The 18899-nt window shown below is 48.5% G+C and overlaps 1 protein-coding gene across 1 annotated transcript in view; it reads left to right on the top strand.

Annotated features, from left to right (window-relative positions):
* Positions 1 to 8904: 8904 nt before the first annotated feature.
* The window catches only part of kcnh5b (potassium voltage-gated channel, subfamily H (eag-related), member 5b), a 49172-nt gene continuing 39177 nt past the window's right edge, over positions 8905 to 18899 (top strand). Inside the window, exons 1-4 of the mRNA XM_028395534.1 lie at positions 8905 to 9013; positions 12212 to 12335; positions 13250 to 13356; positions 14031 to 14159. Coding sequence (XP_028251335.1) covers positions 8941 to 9013; positions 12212 to 12335; positions 13250 to 13356; positions 14031 to 14159 — 433 coding nt within the window. The 5' untranslated portion in view covers positions 8905 to 8940. The remainder of the gene's footprint in view (positions 9014 to 12211; positions 12336 to 13249; positions 13357 to 14030; positions 14160 to 18899) is intronic.

The raw sequence follows: 18899 nt of genomic DNA, 5'->3' as shown, positions 1-18899 counted from the left end.
GCAGGCGTGGAGTGAGTGAGCTGCTGTGAGTCCATGGAGCAGGACCCTGCTGTGAAACCTGGAGTCCACTGTGACGTGACAGGAAACTACAGTCTGCTGAGCTGACAGAGCTACAGCATGTGAGTACTAATAGCAGAAGCACTTTATTTTAAAGGGTCAGCTGATGAAGGGACGTTTAAAGTTTGTTATTAAATCCAAGACACAGAAAAAGTTTGGCTTTGAGCTGTGCTGCAGTTCTCCAGTCAGCCGCCAGAGGGCAGCACAGACCTGCAGCACACACTGTCAACAGATACCAATACCAAGAAATTACATTAACAGTAAATACACAATATAAAAGAAGTTATACTTCACACTAAAATACCCCTTGTGTTTGTTTTAAATGTTTGTTTGATGACTTCATGGGGAACTATAACAAAATCAGATTAAAATATGAAAGAAATCACATTGATTACCGATCGATAATCAGTTCCACATTGTAAATTTTATGTCGCCTCCAGAGATCCCTTATAAAAAAATACAACACACTTTTATTCATAAAAGAATAATGAGTAAAAATGTACTGCTGCTGTTATCTAAGGAGGAGGGGAATCACGCTGAGGGTGAGGAAGTCGTGTCCTCCTCCATCCCTGCGTTTGCTGCAGGTGTGATTACTGAAAGGTCCAAACGCCTCAGCGCACATTCAGCCGTCCTCATGGACAGAAGTGTGTGACACTGGGAGAGCGCTGTCACCATTAATTAGCCTGCATCACTGATAATTCAGCTGATTACCCGCCCACACACACCAGATATCCAAGGTATCTACCCATAAGAAAGCTCTGAGGTCTGTGGCACAGTCTGTGATTAGTTCGCCGTCTATAGGACAGTCTGTGGTTAGTTTACTGTCTGTGGGACAGTCTGTGGTGAGTTCACGGTCTGTGGGACAGTCTGTGGTGAGTTCACGGTCTGTGGGACAGTCTGTGGTGAGTTCATGGTCTGTGGGACAGTCTGTGGTGAGTTCACGGTCCTTGGTTAGTTCACGGTCTGTGGGACAGTCTGTGGTGAGTTCACGGTCTGTGGGACAGTCTGTGGTGAGTTCACGGTCTGTGGTTAGTTCACGGTCTGTGGGACAGTCTGTGGTTAGTTCACGGTCTGTGGTAATCATTGTATTGTGCGATGGGGTTTTTCAGGCTGAGTCATGCTCCATCTCTGTGTGTGTGTTCACGCTTTTATTTTGAAGTTCACAAAGTTCCCATTTTTCTGTTTCTGAGGCTCCTCTGCTAAAAAAAGAAAGACCCCCCCTCCTCCTCTTCATCCCCGTGTGTCTTTCTCTGCTTCTGCCAAATCATTGCAGACGCAGCATCCTCTCCTCTTCGTCATCTTCGATTTCCTGACTTCGGCCTTTTATCTTTTCTCCTTTTTCTCTTTCATGCTGCAGCTTTTCTTTCCTTCTCGTCTCCTCCTCCCTCTGTTTTCTCTTTTTCTCCTTGTTTGTCTTCTTCTCCACTCTCTCTTTCCTTCTTTCCTTTCCTTACTGTATGATCTCTTTCCTTATCACTCCATTAGGTCATCCTCTCCTCTTGTTTCCTTTCCTTCCTTCCATGCATCCTCCTCTGCTTTCTCGGTCCCCTCTTCCCTCTCATTCTTCTTCTCCTTTGTCATTTCCTCCTCATGTGTCCTCTCTCCTTGCCTCCTCCTCTCCATGTCTGATTCTTGTTTCCCTGTTTTATTTGTGTTTCCTTGCTTCCTCCTCCCTGACTTCTTGCTGCACCCATGGTTCTTCCTCTCCTTTCAGTTTTTTTCCTCCATGTTTAGTTGTTTCTTTTCATCTTCCTCCTCTTTAATTTTCCTTTTTTTATCTTCTGCTGTATTTTTCTTCTTCACTTTGTCTCCTCCCCTCCCTCCTCGTTGCCCTGTCTTGTCTTGTCTTTTCTGCAGTAGTGACTGTCTGTCTGTATATCAACGTAAGCCTCATAATCCCATATTGCCTCGGGCTAATCTTTGCTATTTTTTTAAGCTGTGTAAAAACAAAAAGAATCCACATGAGCTTTAGAATCAGCAGACTGGAAGCAGGCAGAGCAGAATGTGTGTGTGAAGCTGTGATAAAGCAGACATGTTTGATAAGAACATGAGATTAAAAGGGTTTTTAACGTTTCTCTCATCAATGAAGAAGGTGAAGAAGACTGCTGCCATAAAAACACTGTGTGTGTGTGTGTGTCTCTCAAACACTCAAACTAGACTGAAGTCTGCTAGAGACCACCTGGAGACAGAGCACACAGACTGAAGTCATTTGCTCAGATGAAGCTAAACTAGAGCTCTGTGCTCACAGAGATGTTGTCTTCATGTGGAGATAGAAAGGAGAGGCTAGAACCCAAAGAACAGGCTTCATACAGTCAGACATGGTGGTGGCAGTATGATGCTGTGAGGGGGACTCAGTCAGTCTGGAACCGTGGATCCTGTCAGGGTGGAAGAATCATGAAACAAGAAGACTGTCTGAATATCTGAAAGAAACCCTGAAGTAGTCTGCAGTCAGGCTGGGTCTGGGTCCTGGTTTTCTCTCCAACATGACAACAACCTGAAGTACCTCTAGGAGAACAAAGGGTTACTGACTGACCTGCACCTGACTGAAGATCTGTGGAGTGGACTAAAGACCATGCAGGAGACCCTCAGATCTGGAGGTGCCTGAAAGATCCACCACAGAAGAACAGGCTAGGACTCCTCAGGAGTCTCAGACTTCACCAACTACACCAGAAGACTGCAGGCCTCGTCATGTCGTCAGGTTTCAGTGTTCTGTTTTAATGTAGCAACATGAATCTGAGATAATTATAAGTTCTTGTTTTCTTATCAGCACTGCCTCCTACATGTTTAATTAGGAGTGGTTATTTATTGCTGTCCACAGAATATTTCTGTGGTGTTAATTAATCCCAGCCAGCGCCAGCAGAGGCTCTGACAGAACGTGTTTGCGAGGTGGGGAGATGAGGAAGTGGGCCAGCGGAGGTTGGAAATCCACAGAGGACTTTTAAACTTCCACTTTGGCTGTTTGGAGGCAGCGCCGCTAAATATTTAACACAACTTAATGCAGCATGCTGAGAAGCGGACTGTCAGATGGAGTAAGAGCTCCTCAGCGCTGCAGCTTCCTGACCCAGCGAGCCTTTTCAAAGTTATGTTATTTCATTTGTCCTCAGGAGCAGCAAACCTGGTCCATAAAACCAGAGGCTTCATGCACACACACAGGGATGGTGTTTTAGTTTAATTGTTGTTCCTCTCTTGGTGTGTCTGATTTCTGTGAGTTCTCTTTCGCATCTTTGGTGTTACACATCTCGTTGTCTCACTTCTCTTCAGTGTCATCCTTACTTTTCTCGTCCTGATGAAAGAAATAACAGCTAGGTGTTGGATTGAGAGATCTGTTGAAGTTAGCATGCTAGCTGTAGATTGTACCGACCCTGTAATGCTACTTTAAACCACTAGGTGGCTTTGTGAGCCAACGTAACATCGTTGTCTTCCCACAGTCCAATCGGAGAGGATCAGAGTTAACGGTGTTGGTCTCTTTAAAAATGCTTTCATGCAGTTAATGCGCATCATATTGTGTGGACGGGTGATTTGAGCGTCTTCCGTCTGCAGCCGTTTCCTGCTGTCGGTCCTGGTACCTGCAGGATGGTGACTCACCCTCAGTCCCTCTGCAGGCTCCACGGCTTTGCAGTCCATTTTACAAAATGCAAAGAATCAGTGTCGTGATGTAGCTCTACAATTTCAGAATGTTTTGCCCTGAGGTGCAGCGCTCTGTCAGACACACACACAAAGAAGCTTTATTGAAAATAAGAAGCAAAGAAATCAATCGGCTCGACCCTTTGGGCGGCACCAATATGATCTGTACATTTAATAACATTCTGCTCTGGAGAGGTTTTTCAGTTCGTTGTATAGAAACAGGGATATTTTGGCCTGACCACAACTTTAGGGCTCAAAAGATGAAGTTATCACAGCACCAGAGCGTCCACTCCTGTCGGTGCACTCCCACAGACCAACGTGCTGCTGCACTTATTCCTTATTAGCTCAGTGATGTTGGCAGCATCTCCAAAATAAAACTATTCAGGCTGCAGTATTCAGAGGGGATTCAAACAAACAGCAGCACATGTAGCTAATTAACAGTAGCGGTGAGACAGAGTGATGACAGGCGGGTTGCCTCCTCTTCCTCCCCCTCCTCCTCCTCTTCTTCCTCCAAAAGCTTCCATACAAAGGAAAACATTTGTGACTTTAAAAAAGAAGTAAGATCTGCAATTAAACTGAGGCGAAGATGTTGGGGCTCCCGCCGGGTGACAGCGTGGATGTTTGTTTTTGGTCCCTGAGCATTTAAACAGAGCCAGAAGCAGGAAGTCCTGCTGCCAGAATAGTAACACCAAAGTACAACAATGGTGTGTGAAGTGAAGGCGCCTTTGTTTGCTTAATGTTTGGTTCCTCCAGCTCTATCTGCCTCCACATTCACCTGTTTCTGTTTAAAAAGGTTTTAAAATGAAGAAGAAGAACCAGCAATTACACTTTTTAACATCCAATCACCACACAGGCATTTTGGTGATAGCATAAACGCTAAGCCTAGCAACAAGCTCTGTGTACTTTTCTCTGCTCCTCTATCAGCTCTAACTGTTTGGTGGGGAAACATGGTTTATATGTGGTGGGGGGGGGACTTAGAGTGAAGCTTCCTGGGAATGGATGGAATCACTGCATTGTATGTGGTAGAAGACGATGTCTGAGGCCACCACCTCTGTTAAGGGAAGGTTCTTCCAGCTTCACATAGATGCTTCCTTGACTCCCTTCTTTCAAACCATCTGTCCTCTCTGTCTAAAATGTGAACATTGCTGTCCTCAAAGGAGTGTCCTTTGTCTTTGAGGTGGAGGTGAACAGCTGAGTCTTGTCCTGAGGAGGTGGCTCTCCTGTGCTGAGCCATTCTTCTGTGGAGTGGTTGTTTAGTTTCTCCAATGTACAGATCAGAGCATTCCTCACTGCACTGTTCCTGGGGGACATCGGGTGGACGAGTTTCTGTCTCAGTGTTGTCATGGGTTTAAAATGGACCGGGATGTCACGGTTGTTGAACCCCCCCCCCCCCCCCCCCCCCCCACCAGGTTAATGTGTCTCTGTGAAGGACCTTTTTATCCTTTGAGTTTAAATGAGCTATTTTATTGACCAGTGCAGTAATTTGGACTTCTTCCTGGTCCCGACACAGAGAACAGAGACCCGTCTGCACTGGACAAAACCCATTTACCAGCATGTCCCCCAGCGGGTGGCTCGGCTGTCCTTACACCCCGACTCCACTTTTTTTTTATCCTTTTTTTCAGTGGCAGCACTGGTAGAAGCTGGACTAATTAATTCTGAGATCAATAAGGAGGGTTGCAGCTGCTCCAGATGTGCAGGCGGTGCATTGATCGTCTCTGGACGGTTCGATACTTCTGCTCCTCACTGCTGTTTCTGCAGAGCTCCAAATGTTCACACATTTCTATTCCTCTACCAGAACTCTCTTTAGTTTGCATTGTGAAATCTGTCAGGCTGATCGGCTGGCACGCGGCTCGCTCTGAGGCTGCATGGCGGCCGTGAGAGCCCGTTCCACATGAACAATGGCCGCCTGCCTGCTGAATGCTGATTGGGCATAATTGGGAGTTAGTGATGCGATGTAATTAGAGTGATTACAGTCATCAGATCCCTGTGGAGGCTCTCAGCGCTGTCCAGCCAGGCGGACGCACGTGCTGCTGGAGCTTGGGAAATGTATGATACACACACACACACACTTTATTATATTAGAAGTCTTAAATCACAAATATCACTAGTTACTCACACAGTCCCAAACACAATCTGATGCTCCTTTTCTGGCTGTATCCTGGGCGCATGCACACACACACCCCTCACTTGGGAACACTTGCCAGCTTTCTTTTAAAGTGTGCTATGAACCACCACGGAGCTACAAGAGGCCAGAAAGCTCCTCACGGCAGCACTTTTTCAGCATTAATATAAAAGAACAATAACCAGGAGCACTTTGAGGTAAAGCTTCACCAAAATCCACCAAACAGAAGCACAAAAACACAATAAAAAAATTGAAAGCAATAAAGTTACCTTGTAACCTTGTTTAGACCTGGTGTGACCCATCAGGACTTTAGGAGACAAAGGTGCTAACACCATGTCACATGTCCTCCTCTTTTCCAGAGAAGAACAAAGACTACCAGCGTGGAGACGAGGCCATCGTTACAACCATCTCATCAAACAGCCACACTAAAGTTCATAGGTTGAACCGCTGTGACGTCACCCACAGGTTTACCGAAGAGTCCATGAGGCTCTGACTGTTGGCAGTCAGGCAGGTGCAGTGTTAACTCTTTATTTCTGCTCTAAAGTAGACATTTTACCATGGAGGTCTGTGGGGACTGACCTACTTTCAGAGCCAGCCCTCAGGTGGACCCTGGAGGAACTGCAGTTTTTAGTCCCTCTACGCTGGGTTAATTTTTCAGCCCCGGAGGTTTCTGCTCGGTGGTGGCTTAATAATTTGTGGGTGAGTGTGTCTGCTTTAAGTCACGGGTGGTGGTTGCCTTCTTCCGTCTCAGCTCCACTGGTGCTCCACCTCCTTGCCTGTATTTGGAGTTTAGTGGAGTTTTGTGGAGTGGACTTCTGAGATGTCACAGAAGCTTCGTCCACATTATGTACCGTTTGTGGAGGTTGAAAAGGAGCGACTGTCATAAAGCTCCTGGTGTAAAACCACTTTGAAAGAAGTCTGAACTGGAAGTTATCAGGCCTCTGCAGCGGACGCAGGCACCCTCACAGCTGTCGTGTTTTTTTAACTTTGATACAAACACCTGGAAACATGACAAATATCCGAGTCCGGACAGATATGGATCCAGCTCGAGGACAGACAGTGGTTGATCAGTGAGACTCAGAGACAGCCGCCAGTGGGAAAGGCTGTGTAGATGGTGAGCTGCATGAATCAGCTTCAGTACAGGAGTAATAACACATGACGAAGAGCAGCAGTGAAAACAGTGTCTCCCCTCTGCAGGACTCCCCCAGGAATGCTCATTAGCTCGTGCTTAAGAAGGGCCTGCGGGAGCTGAAGTGCTCCACGCTGGGTGCCGCAGCTTATTTACTTTACTGAACCGATCAGATCGTCTGTGTCAGACTGTTGTTTCTTTTGGCCCTTTAAATCGTCTGCTGACTCTGTGAGAGCCCCCCCCCCCACCACCACGAGAGCCATGAATATTACAGAAACACTACAGTGATTAGACGTTTGTTTACAAATGTGCTCCTGGTAACAACCACTGACTGCATCTGAGGCTGTCAAGCAGTCTGTTGAAATCACCTCAGATATTTGTGTGTGTGTGTGGTGCCAAATGCTCCTGTGGGATGCTCTTTAATTGGCCCACTTGCATCATGGGGTATCAAACATATGTGACAGTGCAGGTCGGACAGCTGCCGTCTGCTCACACAGTCTCTCTCTCTCTCTCTCTCTCACAGTATGGAGCTTCATTAATGTCAACCTGCTGCTGGAACCGCCGCTCAGTTGCTGGAATTGGCTTTAAATTGATCGGGAAGGTTTTGGGAATTGACTGGCAGGAGTCTGTTGGAGCCATTAATGAGTGAATTCATGTTTAAGGTGGATTCATGCCCAATTTACCCATCTCATCACTGATTGGCTGCCAGCCACATGGTACCATAAATGATGCCAATACTCCTGCAGTGGTTGTTCCTGTTTATTAACAGCCAGGTTAAATCCTAACAGCACTGTTCACCTCTTAGCATGAGCACAGCTCATTGATAAAAAGTCTTACACAGACCAGATGGTCCCAAACTCTGTGTTTGGATCAGGGCTGCAGTCCTTCCAGTGTAGCTCCATCCATCTGTTTTCTGAACCCGCTCTTTCCTGAACAGGGTCATGGTGGTGCTGGATCTTATCCCAGCTGTCTGTCAATGGACGAGAGGCAGGGGACAGGTCAGCAGTCTATCGTAGGGCTTCAACTGCAGCTGACAGTCTGTCACCTGGTGACAAAGATAAAGAAGGAGGCATCAGGAGGTTCCTGTTGTGGCCCAACATATCCCAGGATTCATGGTGGACTGACTAATGTTTTGTCAGTATTGGCTGCTGGTCACCGGGCGACAGGAACAGCACATCATGACAAACAGGACGTCTTCCACAGACCAGACAGACCATCTCATTTAATAACCTTTAGTTGGACTTGTGGTCTGCTGTAAGAGGATCCAACCATCATCAGGGTTGGGTCCAGAAGAATCTGCACGGATGGATCTGGAGGAGCAGGACGGATTTGTGGCTCTGAAGGTGTTTAAAGGCAGCCCCTGAGGCGAAGCACATGGCTTCATGTGTGATGCTCTCAGACCCTGTGAGGCAGCCTGGGCTCATGGAAAACACCCAGCCAGGACAACCGCTCAGGAGCAACCAACCAGTCGAAGTTAAGTTTTTAATGGTCGCCTATCCTAAACCTGCTGCTGTGAGAATTTTTAAATAGTAACAGTATCAACTTGGACTGTGGAAGACTGGGACAGAATACTAATTTCTGATATTTTACAGACAAATATAAATACATTTATATGCCTCATAATTTGCTGCATTTTCAGTTAAATGTATCTTTAAACAAAAGAAACACAAAATGCTTCCGCCTGCTGTGAGCCACTCCTTCTTTTTTATCATGGCTAAAAGATGCATAAAAACGACATCTCTCGCATCTGAAGCATTATTTTGAGGCTCCAGCCCTCAGCAGGAGATAACACGCATGCGTCCTGGCGCTCCGGGCAGGCAGCAGGGGTGGGGGTAGGGGGAGATCCAGCAGCAGCACCGCCGCCGCCGTGGCTCAGTGCGCCCCGAGCAGCCAGAGCGCACGGTTACAATGAGCTTCTCCATCGGTCCGACTGAGAGCCAGCGTCCGCACCGAGCACCGAGCAGCAGACACACCGCCGCAGACAGCAGCTCCGCCCGCCCGCAGCAGGATGCCCGGGGGAAAGAGAGGGCTTGTGGCACCGCAGAACACTTTTCTGGAGAACATCGTCCGGCGTTCAAGTGGTGAGTCCGCGCGCCTCGGATCTATTTTAGGGGGGTTTGTTCCATCGCACGGAGCCGGAACACTTTCCTGGAGAACTGCTGGTTTTTATATCCAGTCAGGAAGGACGCAGTCACTGTGGAGTTTAGTAGAATCACAAGTGACGGAGCTGATTTACGCACCTGCGCTCCAGCTTCTTGGTGATTAGATGTCCTCACGTCAGGTGGGATGACTGGAATAAGGAGTTCTTAGAGGGAGAGTGAAAGTTCGTCCCGCTCGCTGTCAGCTGGAGGGATCCGCCTGCGGTAGTTTTTGGTGGAGATGTTACGTAACGCTGAGCCCCGTTTGGTTTATGGTCTAAATATTAAAAAAGCTGCTGCGTGTTTTTGCGCACAGACTTGGCACCGGCCTGCGCGCGCTCCCTCCTCCTCCCTATTAGACTGATTGGCGCGCTCCGTCTTCCCAGAAAAGTCTGCGGAGTAATTTTAATGAGAGTCAGAGATGCTGTGGATAGCAGCAGGAGGAGGAGGAGACGGTACCAGCAAAGAGGCGTCTGTCTCTCTGCGGAGGCTTTCAGGTCCAGCTGGACAAACCTGTTGTTGTTGTGTTACAGTGGAGGAGGTTCAGAGTCAGGAACCCTGGGACTGAGGATGGTCATGGATACAGTGAAGGCTGTGAGTCAGAAAATCAAACACAGCTGAAGCAAATAATGGTAAAATGTAAAACAGCTTCACAGTTTGTTAATGATGTTTTTAAAATCAAACTTTAATCATTTTAGATGTTACAAAAATCCCCAGAAGTGTCTGTGACAGATCCCCTCACCATGTTCCAGTCATCACTCAGTCAAACCTGTCTGAGCCTGCAGCCATCAGGCTGATAGCACACTGATGCAAACAACAACATGCAGCATGAAGCTTTCCACGTGAAGGCGGCTGTGGAGGGAAACATCATCTGAGTTAACGTTAGAACGGAAGCTGCACCCTCCATGTTAAATTCCTGCATCTGGTTTCTCAGTTTCCTGGAAATTAATGCATCGTATTTTTCAACGTCTTCAGGATTTTGGACTGAAACGGCTTCAATCTGAGAATCAGCTTTTAAGTTGAGCTGCAGGATGTCAGAGGTGATTTCACTCTTCAGTGGTGCAAATGGAACTCTGCTGAGTTGGTAATCGTGTGTGTGTGTGTGTGTGTGTGTGTGTGTGTGTGTGTGTGTGTGTGTTCTCTGGGTTTTTCATTGCGTTCTGAATCCGATCTGAAAGTTAAAGGTCTGACAGAATTTCTTTCACTGTGGAATCAGAGCTGTTAACACAGAGTAATCTGATTACTGTGTTTCAGGACTGTCCCGTGACAGCTCGCCCTCAGGCGGCCATGTTGGCCAGGTTTCAGATTCAGCTCAGTGATAAAGAGGTGGAGCAGAAAAGGTCGAGATGATTCTGGGTTTCTTAGCGTTGTGTTGAGTCAGCTGTTTGGTTTGAAAGGGCACAGGAGGCTGCAGCAGCTTCCAGCCTGGAGATACTTTAAAGAACTAAACTTCACTTTGTGCTGAAGAATCACTAAAGAACCTGTTTGGAAAGAGGAGCACAGAAGAGGTGGATATTGATCTGCGCAAAAAGTGCAGATCAGATAGATGCTGTCTGAATGTTGGTCATGTGACTGCTGCTCCATCATGGCTTCCTGCTGGTTGCTGAGGAGGACAGGACTTTTTGTCTTGTTGGTGTGAACTCTTTATTTTTGGAGCATTGATTTGTTTGGATTTACAGGCTAAAGTGAACATCATGCATGATGCATTCAAGGACCATCAGGAAGTTAAAACTCCGATGATTCTTCCAGTTTTTACATACATTTAAAGTCATTCTGGTGACTTTTCTAAAAGAGCTTCAGTTCTTTCGTCCTGATTTCGCTCCCACAGATAAACATTCTCCAGGTCATCTGTGCCTCGTTTCTCTTGTTCACCCCGTTGAGACCTGCAGCAGAGACTCCGTTTGAAACCAGCCTGTCTGCGCTCTGTCACACCGCCGTGCAGATAATTAACACCATGAAAGGTCACCGTGCTCCTCAGAATCCCGGCTTGCTCTGTCTGAGGTTTTGTGTTTTTATGTGCAGCTTCTCGCCTGACGGCAGCGTGAGCCGTTTTATTCCGTCTCCAGTGTGTGGGAGCTGCTGACACGCCTTCATCCACCGCGTGTTCCACTGCAGACATTTTATCATGTGAACGCTGCGCCCCTCCTCTCCTCTGAGTTTCACACATTCACACCTGATTGGCTGTCACAGCAGTTTTTTCATCGAGCCAACTTTCCTTTTGGAAGAGACGCTCGCTGAGGCTCGCCGAGTGATGACCTGCCAGAGTTACTGCTGCTTCATTTTTTGGCAGGTGAAGGACTTCATCAGAGGTTTTCAGCTCGTTAATTACAAACTTTGCATAATGCTGCAAGGCGCAGGGTCAACTTCATGCTACAGTGATTTAGACTGAGACTCCTGCAGGGTTTCTACAGGCTCTATATGTACAGTACATGTTTGTATTGTATGTTTATTAATGAGTAATAGGGCCATGTTGGTAAAAGCCTCAAGGTTCAGGAGGTTTACCGTCTTAGGTGCAGTATTGTCAGGGTCACCTGAGGGCTCCACTGCAGAGGCTGCTGCTGTGTGTTCCTGTGTGGCGCCCTCCTTTGATTGGATGAATGCACTGCATGTCACAGGTGATGGGATGGGGCCTTTAAAGTGACAGAGACACTTGTTGCAGATGGGAACATTTGCCTGATGGGATGCGCTTCCTGTTGTGTCTCCTAACATGCATCAGAGTCCTGGTCCTCCTGTGTCTTCTAAAGAAGACACAGACGGCCCTGTGACGTCCACGAGATTTGCAGCTGATTGTTAAACAGTCAAATCCTTCTGTGTTGTTCTCCCTGAGGACCATCACCATGCAGAATATATCAATGAATAATTAATATCTGTGTGGTTATAAAAGGCAGAGAGAGAGTTCTGATGTTCAGTGTGGCTGCTACAGCTTCAAAAGTTTCAACAATCTACATGTTTACATTAAAATCTTTACACTAACAGGACTCAGTAAACACGAAAAGTTCTGTCCTCCTCAGCAACCAGCAGGAAGCAGTTTTCGGCTGACCTGACTGAAGGCTCCTCTCCGGAGGCTGAGCTTCTTTGCAGCCTTTTATCTGCGTTCTAAATGTGATGCTGATGTTGGTGTCTCTCCTGTCCGTCCGTCAGAGACCAGCTTCCTCCTGGGTAACGCTCAGATCGTGGAGTGGCCTGTCGTTTACAGCAATGACGGATTCTGCAAGCTGTCGGGCTTCCACAGGGCTGAGGTCATGCAGAAGAGCAGCACATGCAGGTAAAAGCAGCACATTCACCGCAGACTCATAAAACCCAGGATACCCATGATTCTTTGCAGTCTCTGCAGTCCCCTGATTGTTCCACAGAATGTGTCCTTTCAGGTATATTTATAATTCAAACACAGAGAGAGCCTGGTTCACAGAGAGCGCTCTGTGAGAGAGGAGCGGGAGGACGGCGCTCAGAGTCTGAAATGACTCTCATTTCCAGCTTCCAGGGGAGCTCCAGGACGGTGTGTCAGTTTTAAAATCTGACTCCAGAGGACGATCCTGGTCCTCCGGCGGCGCTCAGATCTGCCTGCAGGTGACGGCTTTGACTAGCAGGAAAAAGCTGAGGGAGGAAAGAGACGCCGAGGACACCGAGGATGCTCTCAGACGTGACTCTGAGAAGACAGCGGCGTGTTAATGAGGCGACCAGAGACCATTTTTAATCTGCTTAAAGCACAGAACTGTGGACAAAACGTCCATGAATGGCAACCATCAGAGTCCATCCTAAAAACAGACAGACGAAGCTGAGGTGGAAGCAGGAAGCTCCTGATCTGACTCGACTCCAACTAAATCATAACGTCATAGAAATTAGTGAATTATATAAATACCGTCACATTGTACAGTCGTCATTAAAAAGGGGACTCATCTGGAAATGTGTTTATTTCTGCTGTGAAGTCGGACATGTTAAAAGGAAGGTCTGTGGGGATTGACTAGTTTTTTAAATCAGCCTCTAGTGGCCACTGGGGGAACTGCATCTTGGCTGTGAGAGGCACCCTCCAGGCTTCAGGCTATGAACCACATTCGGTTCGTCACTTCCTGAAGACGCTGCAGATCTTAGCACACGTGTCCTCAGACGTCCCTCATTAACTGGGTGGACAGCCACATGGGACACGGTGTGTTTCTGACCTGTCCCCTTCTCTTTCCTCAGTTTTATGTACGGAGAGCTGACAGACAAAAAGACCATCGACAAAGTGCGGCAGACGTTCGACAACTATGAGTCCAACTGCTTCGAGATCCTGCTGTACAGGAAGAACAGTGAGTCCACACCTGATCCATGTCCTCGCAGACACAATGATCCTTTAATTAATCTCATGTGGAGTGTGTTTGTGTTTTGAAGTGAAGTTCTCGCCTCTAAACACGCCTTGTGTTCAGTCAGATTGTGTTTCTTTTCCTTTGAAATGTGTGGCGTCAGAACATGTGGGTGGAATGAGTGTTATCTGGTACGACTGTAAGACGTCAGACACACACACCGCAAGCTGTAAAGGGGTGTGTGTGTGTGTGTGTGTGTGTGTGTGTGTGTAATGAAGCGGTGGAAACCTCAGACAGAACAGTGAGTTCAACACGTGCTGACCTCAGCATTAAGCAGCAGGGGAACATGGGTAATTTAAACATAGTGAAGAGATAATTAGTGTCGTGTACAGTCAGATCAATGTGTTCTTCACTGGGAGCATCAGGGGACGTCTCTCCTGAGAGGAGACGCTGCTCGTCCTCTGAGACCTGAGTCCTCTGAAAGGACAGATGAAGGTTTGAGTTTCAGCCTGATGTTCACAGTGGTCCTGACCGCCTTCTGAAAATCAGCTGATGATTAAATTAATTTGATTTCACTTTCATCATTTGTTATTTTTTCCAGCATCACCAGAAATCTGTTTGTTGTCTCTCAGGCCTGAATATTAATGTTTACTTACACACTCTCTGATGATTGGTTGCAGGAAGTCCCGTCTGGTTCTACATGCAAGTGGCTCCCATCAGGAACGAGAACGACAAGGTGGTTCTGTTCCTCTGCACGTTTAAGGACATCACCCTCTTCAAGCAGCCCATCGAGGACGAAAGCACCAAAGGTTTGTGCGTTCTCTCTGCGGCCAGCGGGCGTCTCTTTATTTGTAGATAATTCACAGCAGACAGACGTGAGGAGAACCACACGTCTGTGATGGATCTGAGAAGTTCTGGGTACACGCTGTTTCCTGGAGTTTTATTAGAGGGCGCGCAGTGAAGAGGGGCGCTGACATGTGACAACATCTGAGTGGGAACCAAATGAATACACGGCTGAGTGCCTCTGTGTGTAATCTAACGCCCGCTGAATTCTGATTGGACGGATAATTATGTTTCATCCTCCCCCAACTTTGCTCGTTATCTTCTCTAATTATTTCAGCGACTCTCTCGGAGACGTCTCTCAGCGTCTCTTTCTGCTGTGAATCTTTTCTTTGTGTAAATTCAGAGTCAGGTTTTGTTTCCGTGCGATGCGGGAACGTCTCCAGCTGTCAGGTTGTGTTTGAGGAGGTTGTGATGTTGGAGATGTGGGTGGCGGCGGTGGCGTCCTCTGTGCCCTGACTGATACAGAGTGTCAGCTTCCTGCCCCGGGAGTCGACGCCGGCGCTGCCGAGCGGGTGTGTTTGCCCTTTGACAAGGATCACCCTCCCCTCCCCCTCACCCCCACCCTCACTCCAACTCCACCCTCCTCCTTCACTCTCTCTGTCGCACACATGTAAACACGTGTGTGGAGATACACAAAGTTGTCGCGTGAGCCGTCTATTCTTTCATTCATCATGTGTGACCATCAGTGACGAGGGATGGAAGCAGCTGAGAGGTTCAGCCTGAAGGGAGTAAGAGTCTGTGTTTACAGGTTCACACAGCTCCGTCTCAGGCCGGAGAGTCTGGCGATCATGCTAGCATCATGCTAACACGGTTGTTTGCAGCACCAAACACACATTGGTCAGAGTCACAGTCAGAAACAGGCAGGATTAAGAACCTTCCTCTCAGGCAGTCAGGCGTTTTCGTAGATGGGGTGGGAGCTGTTACCACGGTAACAGAGAAGTTGAAGAAGAGTTTTGGACCAGGTATTGACAGAGGGAATGGGAATCTCCATGTGGGCCGTGTGGGTGAATTCGTCTGAGTGACATCTGGAGCTGAGCTGGAAGCAGTCGGCTGTCACTCAAAGTGTCACCTGTGGGTGATGTCACAGAGGCTCCGCCCACAGTTATATAGAGGTGTGAGATGTGTTTTCAGGTAGAGATTGCTCTGTTGTGTGTGGGTCGGAGCAGAAAACAGCAGCTTTATTGGCTGTGACTTCCTTAAACTAAAATAAAAGCTTGACGTCTGAGAGCTCGGCTCTCTCCACACTCAGCAGCTTCCTCCGGTTGGACCTCTTAAAACGGAATCACCTTGGCAACACGGCTGCAGTCGGGGTTTGACAGACTGAAACCAGGCTTCGCTGTCTGGAGTGTGTCAGTGCGGCGGCTCGTTTGAGGCCACAGTGAGGGTGCAGCGTTAGCCTGCTGCGCCACAGAGCAGCGCTGCCGCCGGCCGCCGATAAAGAGGGAGGGGTGGGTGAGGGAGAGTCGCCGCTGCAGGCGTTGGCAGAGCTGGCTCGTGCTGCAGACTGAAACTCGCTCTCAGCTTCGTCTCTGGCTGCTCCCACGGCGACGTACGTCACAACACATCAGCATCAGCCGAACGGGGGAGAGGTCCACTAAAGATGTCCATCCTCAACTACAAGGAAAACGATGGCTTACTGTCTGAGCCTGAGTTTCTGTTATCTGGTATTTGATTTAATTTACACTGTGAAAGCAGCTCCATCATGTTCACAAGCACAGAAACTCAGACAGGTCCCACAGCTCTACACACCAAAACTCTCTGAATGTTGGTCATGTGACTGCTGCTCACATGAGAGTCCGTCATGGCTTCCTGCTGGTTGCTGAGGAGGACAGACATTGAACATGTAGATGAAATGTTAGAATACAGTTCTAAAGCTTTTTCATGGTAAAGTAGAACTTATAAAAACCATCCTGTTGCTGACTGTTTGCCGTGTCAGCAGCCTCACAGCTGGCTGCTGCCTTCGCCTCGGGCAGGACAACATTCAGGTAGACGGATGATCAGAATGAGTGGCAGGTGCTGAGGCAGGAACACAGCAGCCGCAGGCGTCACACTCAGCGTTTTGTTGCAATGAGCTGCTGGTCCCGGGCAGGGACAGCTGCTGGTCCCGGCCAGGGACAGCTGCTGGTCCCGGGCAGGGACAGCTGCTGGTCCCGGGCAGGGACAGCTGCTGGTCCCGGGCAGGGACAGCTGCTGGAGTCTCTGTCTGCAGCGTCCACAGACATCTGGGCAGGACAGCTTTGGTCCACACATGGACTTCACTGTAACGTCCCAGCCCAGTGCATTCTGGGAGTTGGAGTTCTGGTCCTGCAGCCCAGAGCTGCCCTCCGTCTGCCCGCCAGCTGTGGGTGTGGGTGCTGTCAGTCGTGCTCGGTCCTGGATCTGGAGCTGCTCCTCCCTTTGGTTGTGCGTGCGGGACGTTGTGTTACTTTTCTCTATTGTGCTGCTTTAAAGTGTGTGTCCTCTGTGTGAGGCCTCTTTGCGTGTCACGCTGAGATGCACTTTTATTGAAAGCACATGTAGCTGATTGTGTGTGTACAGTATTTACAGGAGTGCAGGGTTTCAGGCTGGCTTGTTTTCTGTGCCGATCGCTATTATCCTCTCACACATTAACGCAGCCACACTATGGAGTGAATTACGCCACCAGCAGAGTCAGGCTGCAGGCACGGTGAGCTAGTGTTAGCAGTTAGTCACTTCATGGCTCTGAAGATCCTTGTTTACCCTCTCGTGTTCTGCTGAGGGGGAATTTGATTTTAACAAAACATTTTTTATTTTTTTTAAGATCTTTTAAATGCGACGCTAAAATCTGGTGGCAGAGCTACACGAGCTGTTACTGAGCAGCTCTGAACCAAGTGCAGGGGATCGGTTTTGCACAGAGCGGGGGGGCACTCTGAGCTGCAGCCAGGTTCAAAACAGAACAGCGTGAAGCAGGTAGTGAGCGTGAGCACAAGCGGCTGCAAGGGTGGCTGGGTGCTCCCTCAGGGTCAGGAGCTCAGAGGAGGCCTGGGAACACCTCAGGATTCCCGGGAAGAGCTGGAAGAAGTGTCCTCAGGCAGAGGCCTGTCTGGGTGTCCCTGCCCCCCCCCACAATCCAGCCCCGGAGAAGTGCTTTGAATGCAGAATGTAAATAAATATGACGTAGTGAAATCTCTGCCTGGTCACCATTTGTGGTTGCTATGGCGACTAGTCCCGGCCTCCATGATCACATAGATTTGACTGGAGGCCACACACGTGGTGTATTTAAGGACTGGAGTATTGACAGTTGACAAACTTTCTCTTCATAGTTGTCGGGTTTAAAACGGGCTTCTGTTCATCACAGAGCGTGAAAAGCTTGCTGAGCTCTCCAGCACCGTGTCGGACTGTACTGAAGTATTTTGGCTGCGAGCGCCGCGACTGTGCAGCTGTAAGCGTCGGCTCAGAAGAACTCACACAAAGGAGGCGCTGTGAAGCTGAAGATGCAGCACAGGCTCCTGCTGAGGGGGGGGGGCATGTCGTGTTGATATTTGCAGGCTTGTTGTGCAGTTTTCACACCACTGCACAGAGGAGTGAGTGAAAGAGGACGGGGGGTGTGGACATGGCTGCGGGGCCCGAGGGTTAAAAGCTCTTTCAAAGTCCACTTTTTATTTGTGATGGTGCCTTCAAAGGGTCGATGTGTGACCACTGTACTGCTCCTCTCTGGCCTGTTTGATTTTATTTTTAGAGCGGGACTGTAGGAGCAGGCAGTGTGTAGCTGTGTGTAGCTGTGTGTAGCTGTGTGTTGCTGTGTGTTGCTGTGTGTAGCTGTGTGTTGCTGTGTGTAGCTGTGTGTTGCTGTGTGTAGCTGTGTGTTGCTGTGTGTAGCTGTGTGTTGCTGTGTGTTGCTGTGTGTTGCAGTGTGTTGCTGTGTGTAGCTGTGTGTAGCTGTGTGTTGCTGTGTGTTGCTGTGTGTAGCTGTGTGTTGCTGTGTGTAGCTGTGTGTAGCTGTGTGTTGCTGTGTGTTGCTGTGTGTAGCTGTGTGTTGCTGTGTGTAGCTGTGTGTTGCTGTGTGTTGCTGTGTGTTGCAGTGTGTTGCTGTGTGTAGCTGTGTGTTGCTGTGTGTTGCTGTGTGTTGCTGTGTGTAGCTGTGTGTTGCTGTGTGTAGCTGTGTGTAGCTTTGTGTTGCTGTGTGTAGCTGTGTGTAGCTGTGTGTTGCTGTGTGTAGCTGTGTGTTGCTGTGTGTAGCTGTGTGTAGCTTTGTGTTGCTGTGTGTAGCTGTGTGTAGCTGTGTGTTGCTGTGTGTAGCTGTGTGTTGCTGTGTGTTGCTGTGTGTAGCTGTGTGTTGCTGTGTGTTGCTGTGTGTTGCTGTGTGTAGCTGTGTGTTGCTGTGTGTTGCTGTGTGTAGCTGTGTGTTGCTGTGTGTAGCTGTGTGTTGCTGTGTGTTGCTGTGTGTAGCTGTGTGTTGCTGTGTGTTGCTGTGTGTAGCTGTGTGTTGCTGTGTGTAGCTGTGTGTAGCTGTGTGTTGCTGTGTGTTGCTGTGTGTAGCTGTGTGTTGCTGTGTGTTGCTGTGTGTAGCTGTGTGTTGCTGTGTGTAGCTGTGTGTAGCTGTGTGTTGCTGTGTGTTGCTGTGTGTAGCTGTGTGTTGCAGTGTGTTGCTGTGTGTAGCTGTGTGTTGCTGTGTGTTGCTGTGTGTTGCTGTGTGTAGCTGTGTGTTGCTGTGTGTAGCTGTGTGTAGCTTTGTGTTGCTGTGTGTA

The sequence above is a fragment of the Parambassis ranga genome, chromosome 22 (genome assembly GCF_900634625.1).
Source record: "Parambassis ranga chromosome 22, fParRan2.1, whole genome shotgun sequence".
NCBI lineage: Eukaryota > Metazoa > Chordata > Actinopteri > Ambassidae > Parambassis > Parambassis ranga.
The sequence above is the reverse complement of the archived record's forward strand: the minus strand, read 5'-3'. Positions and strand labels throughout refer to the sequence as shown.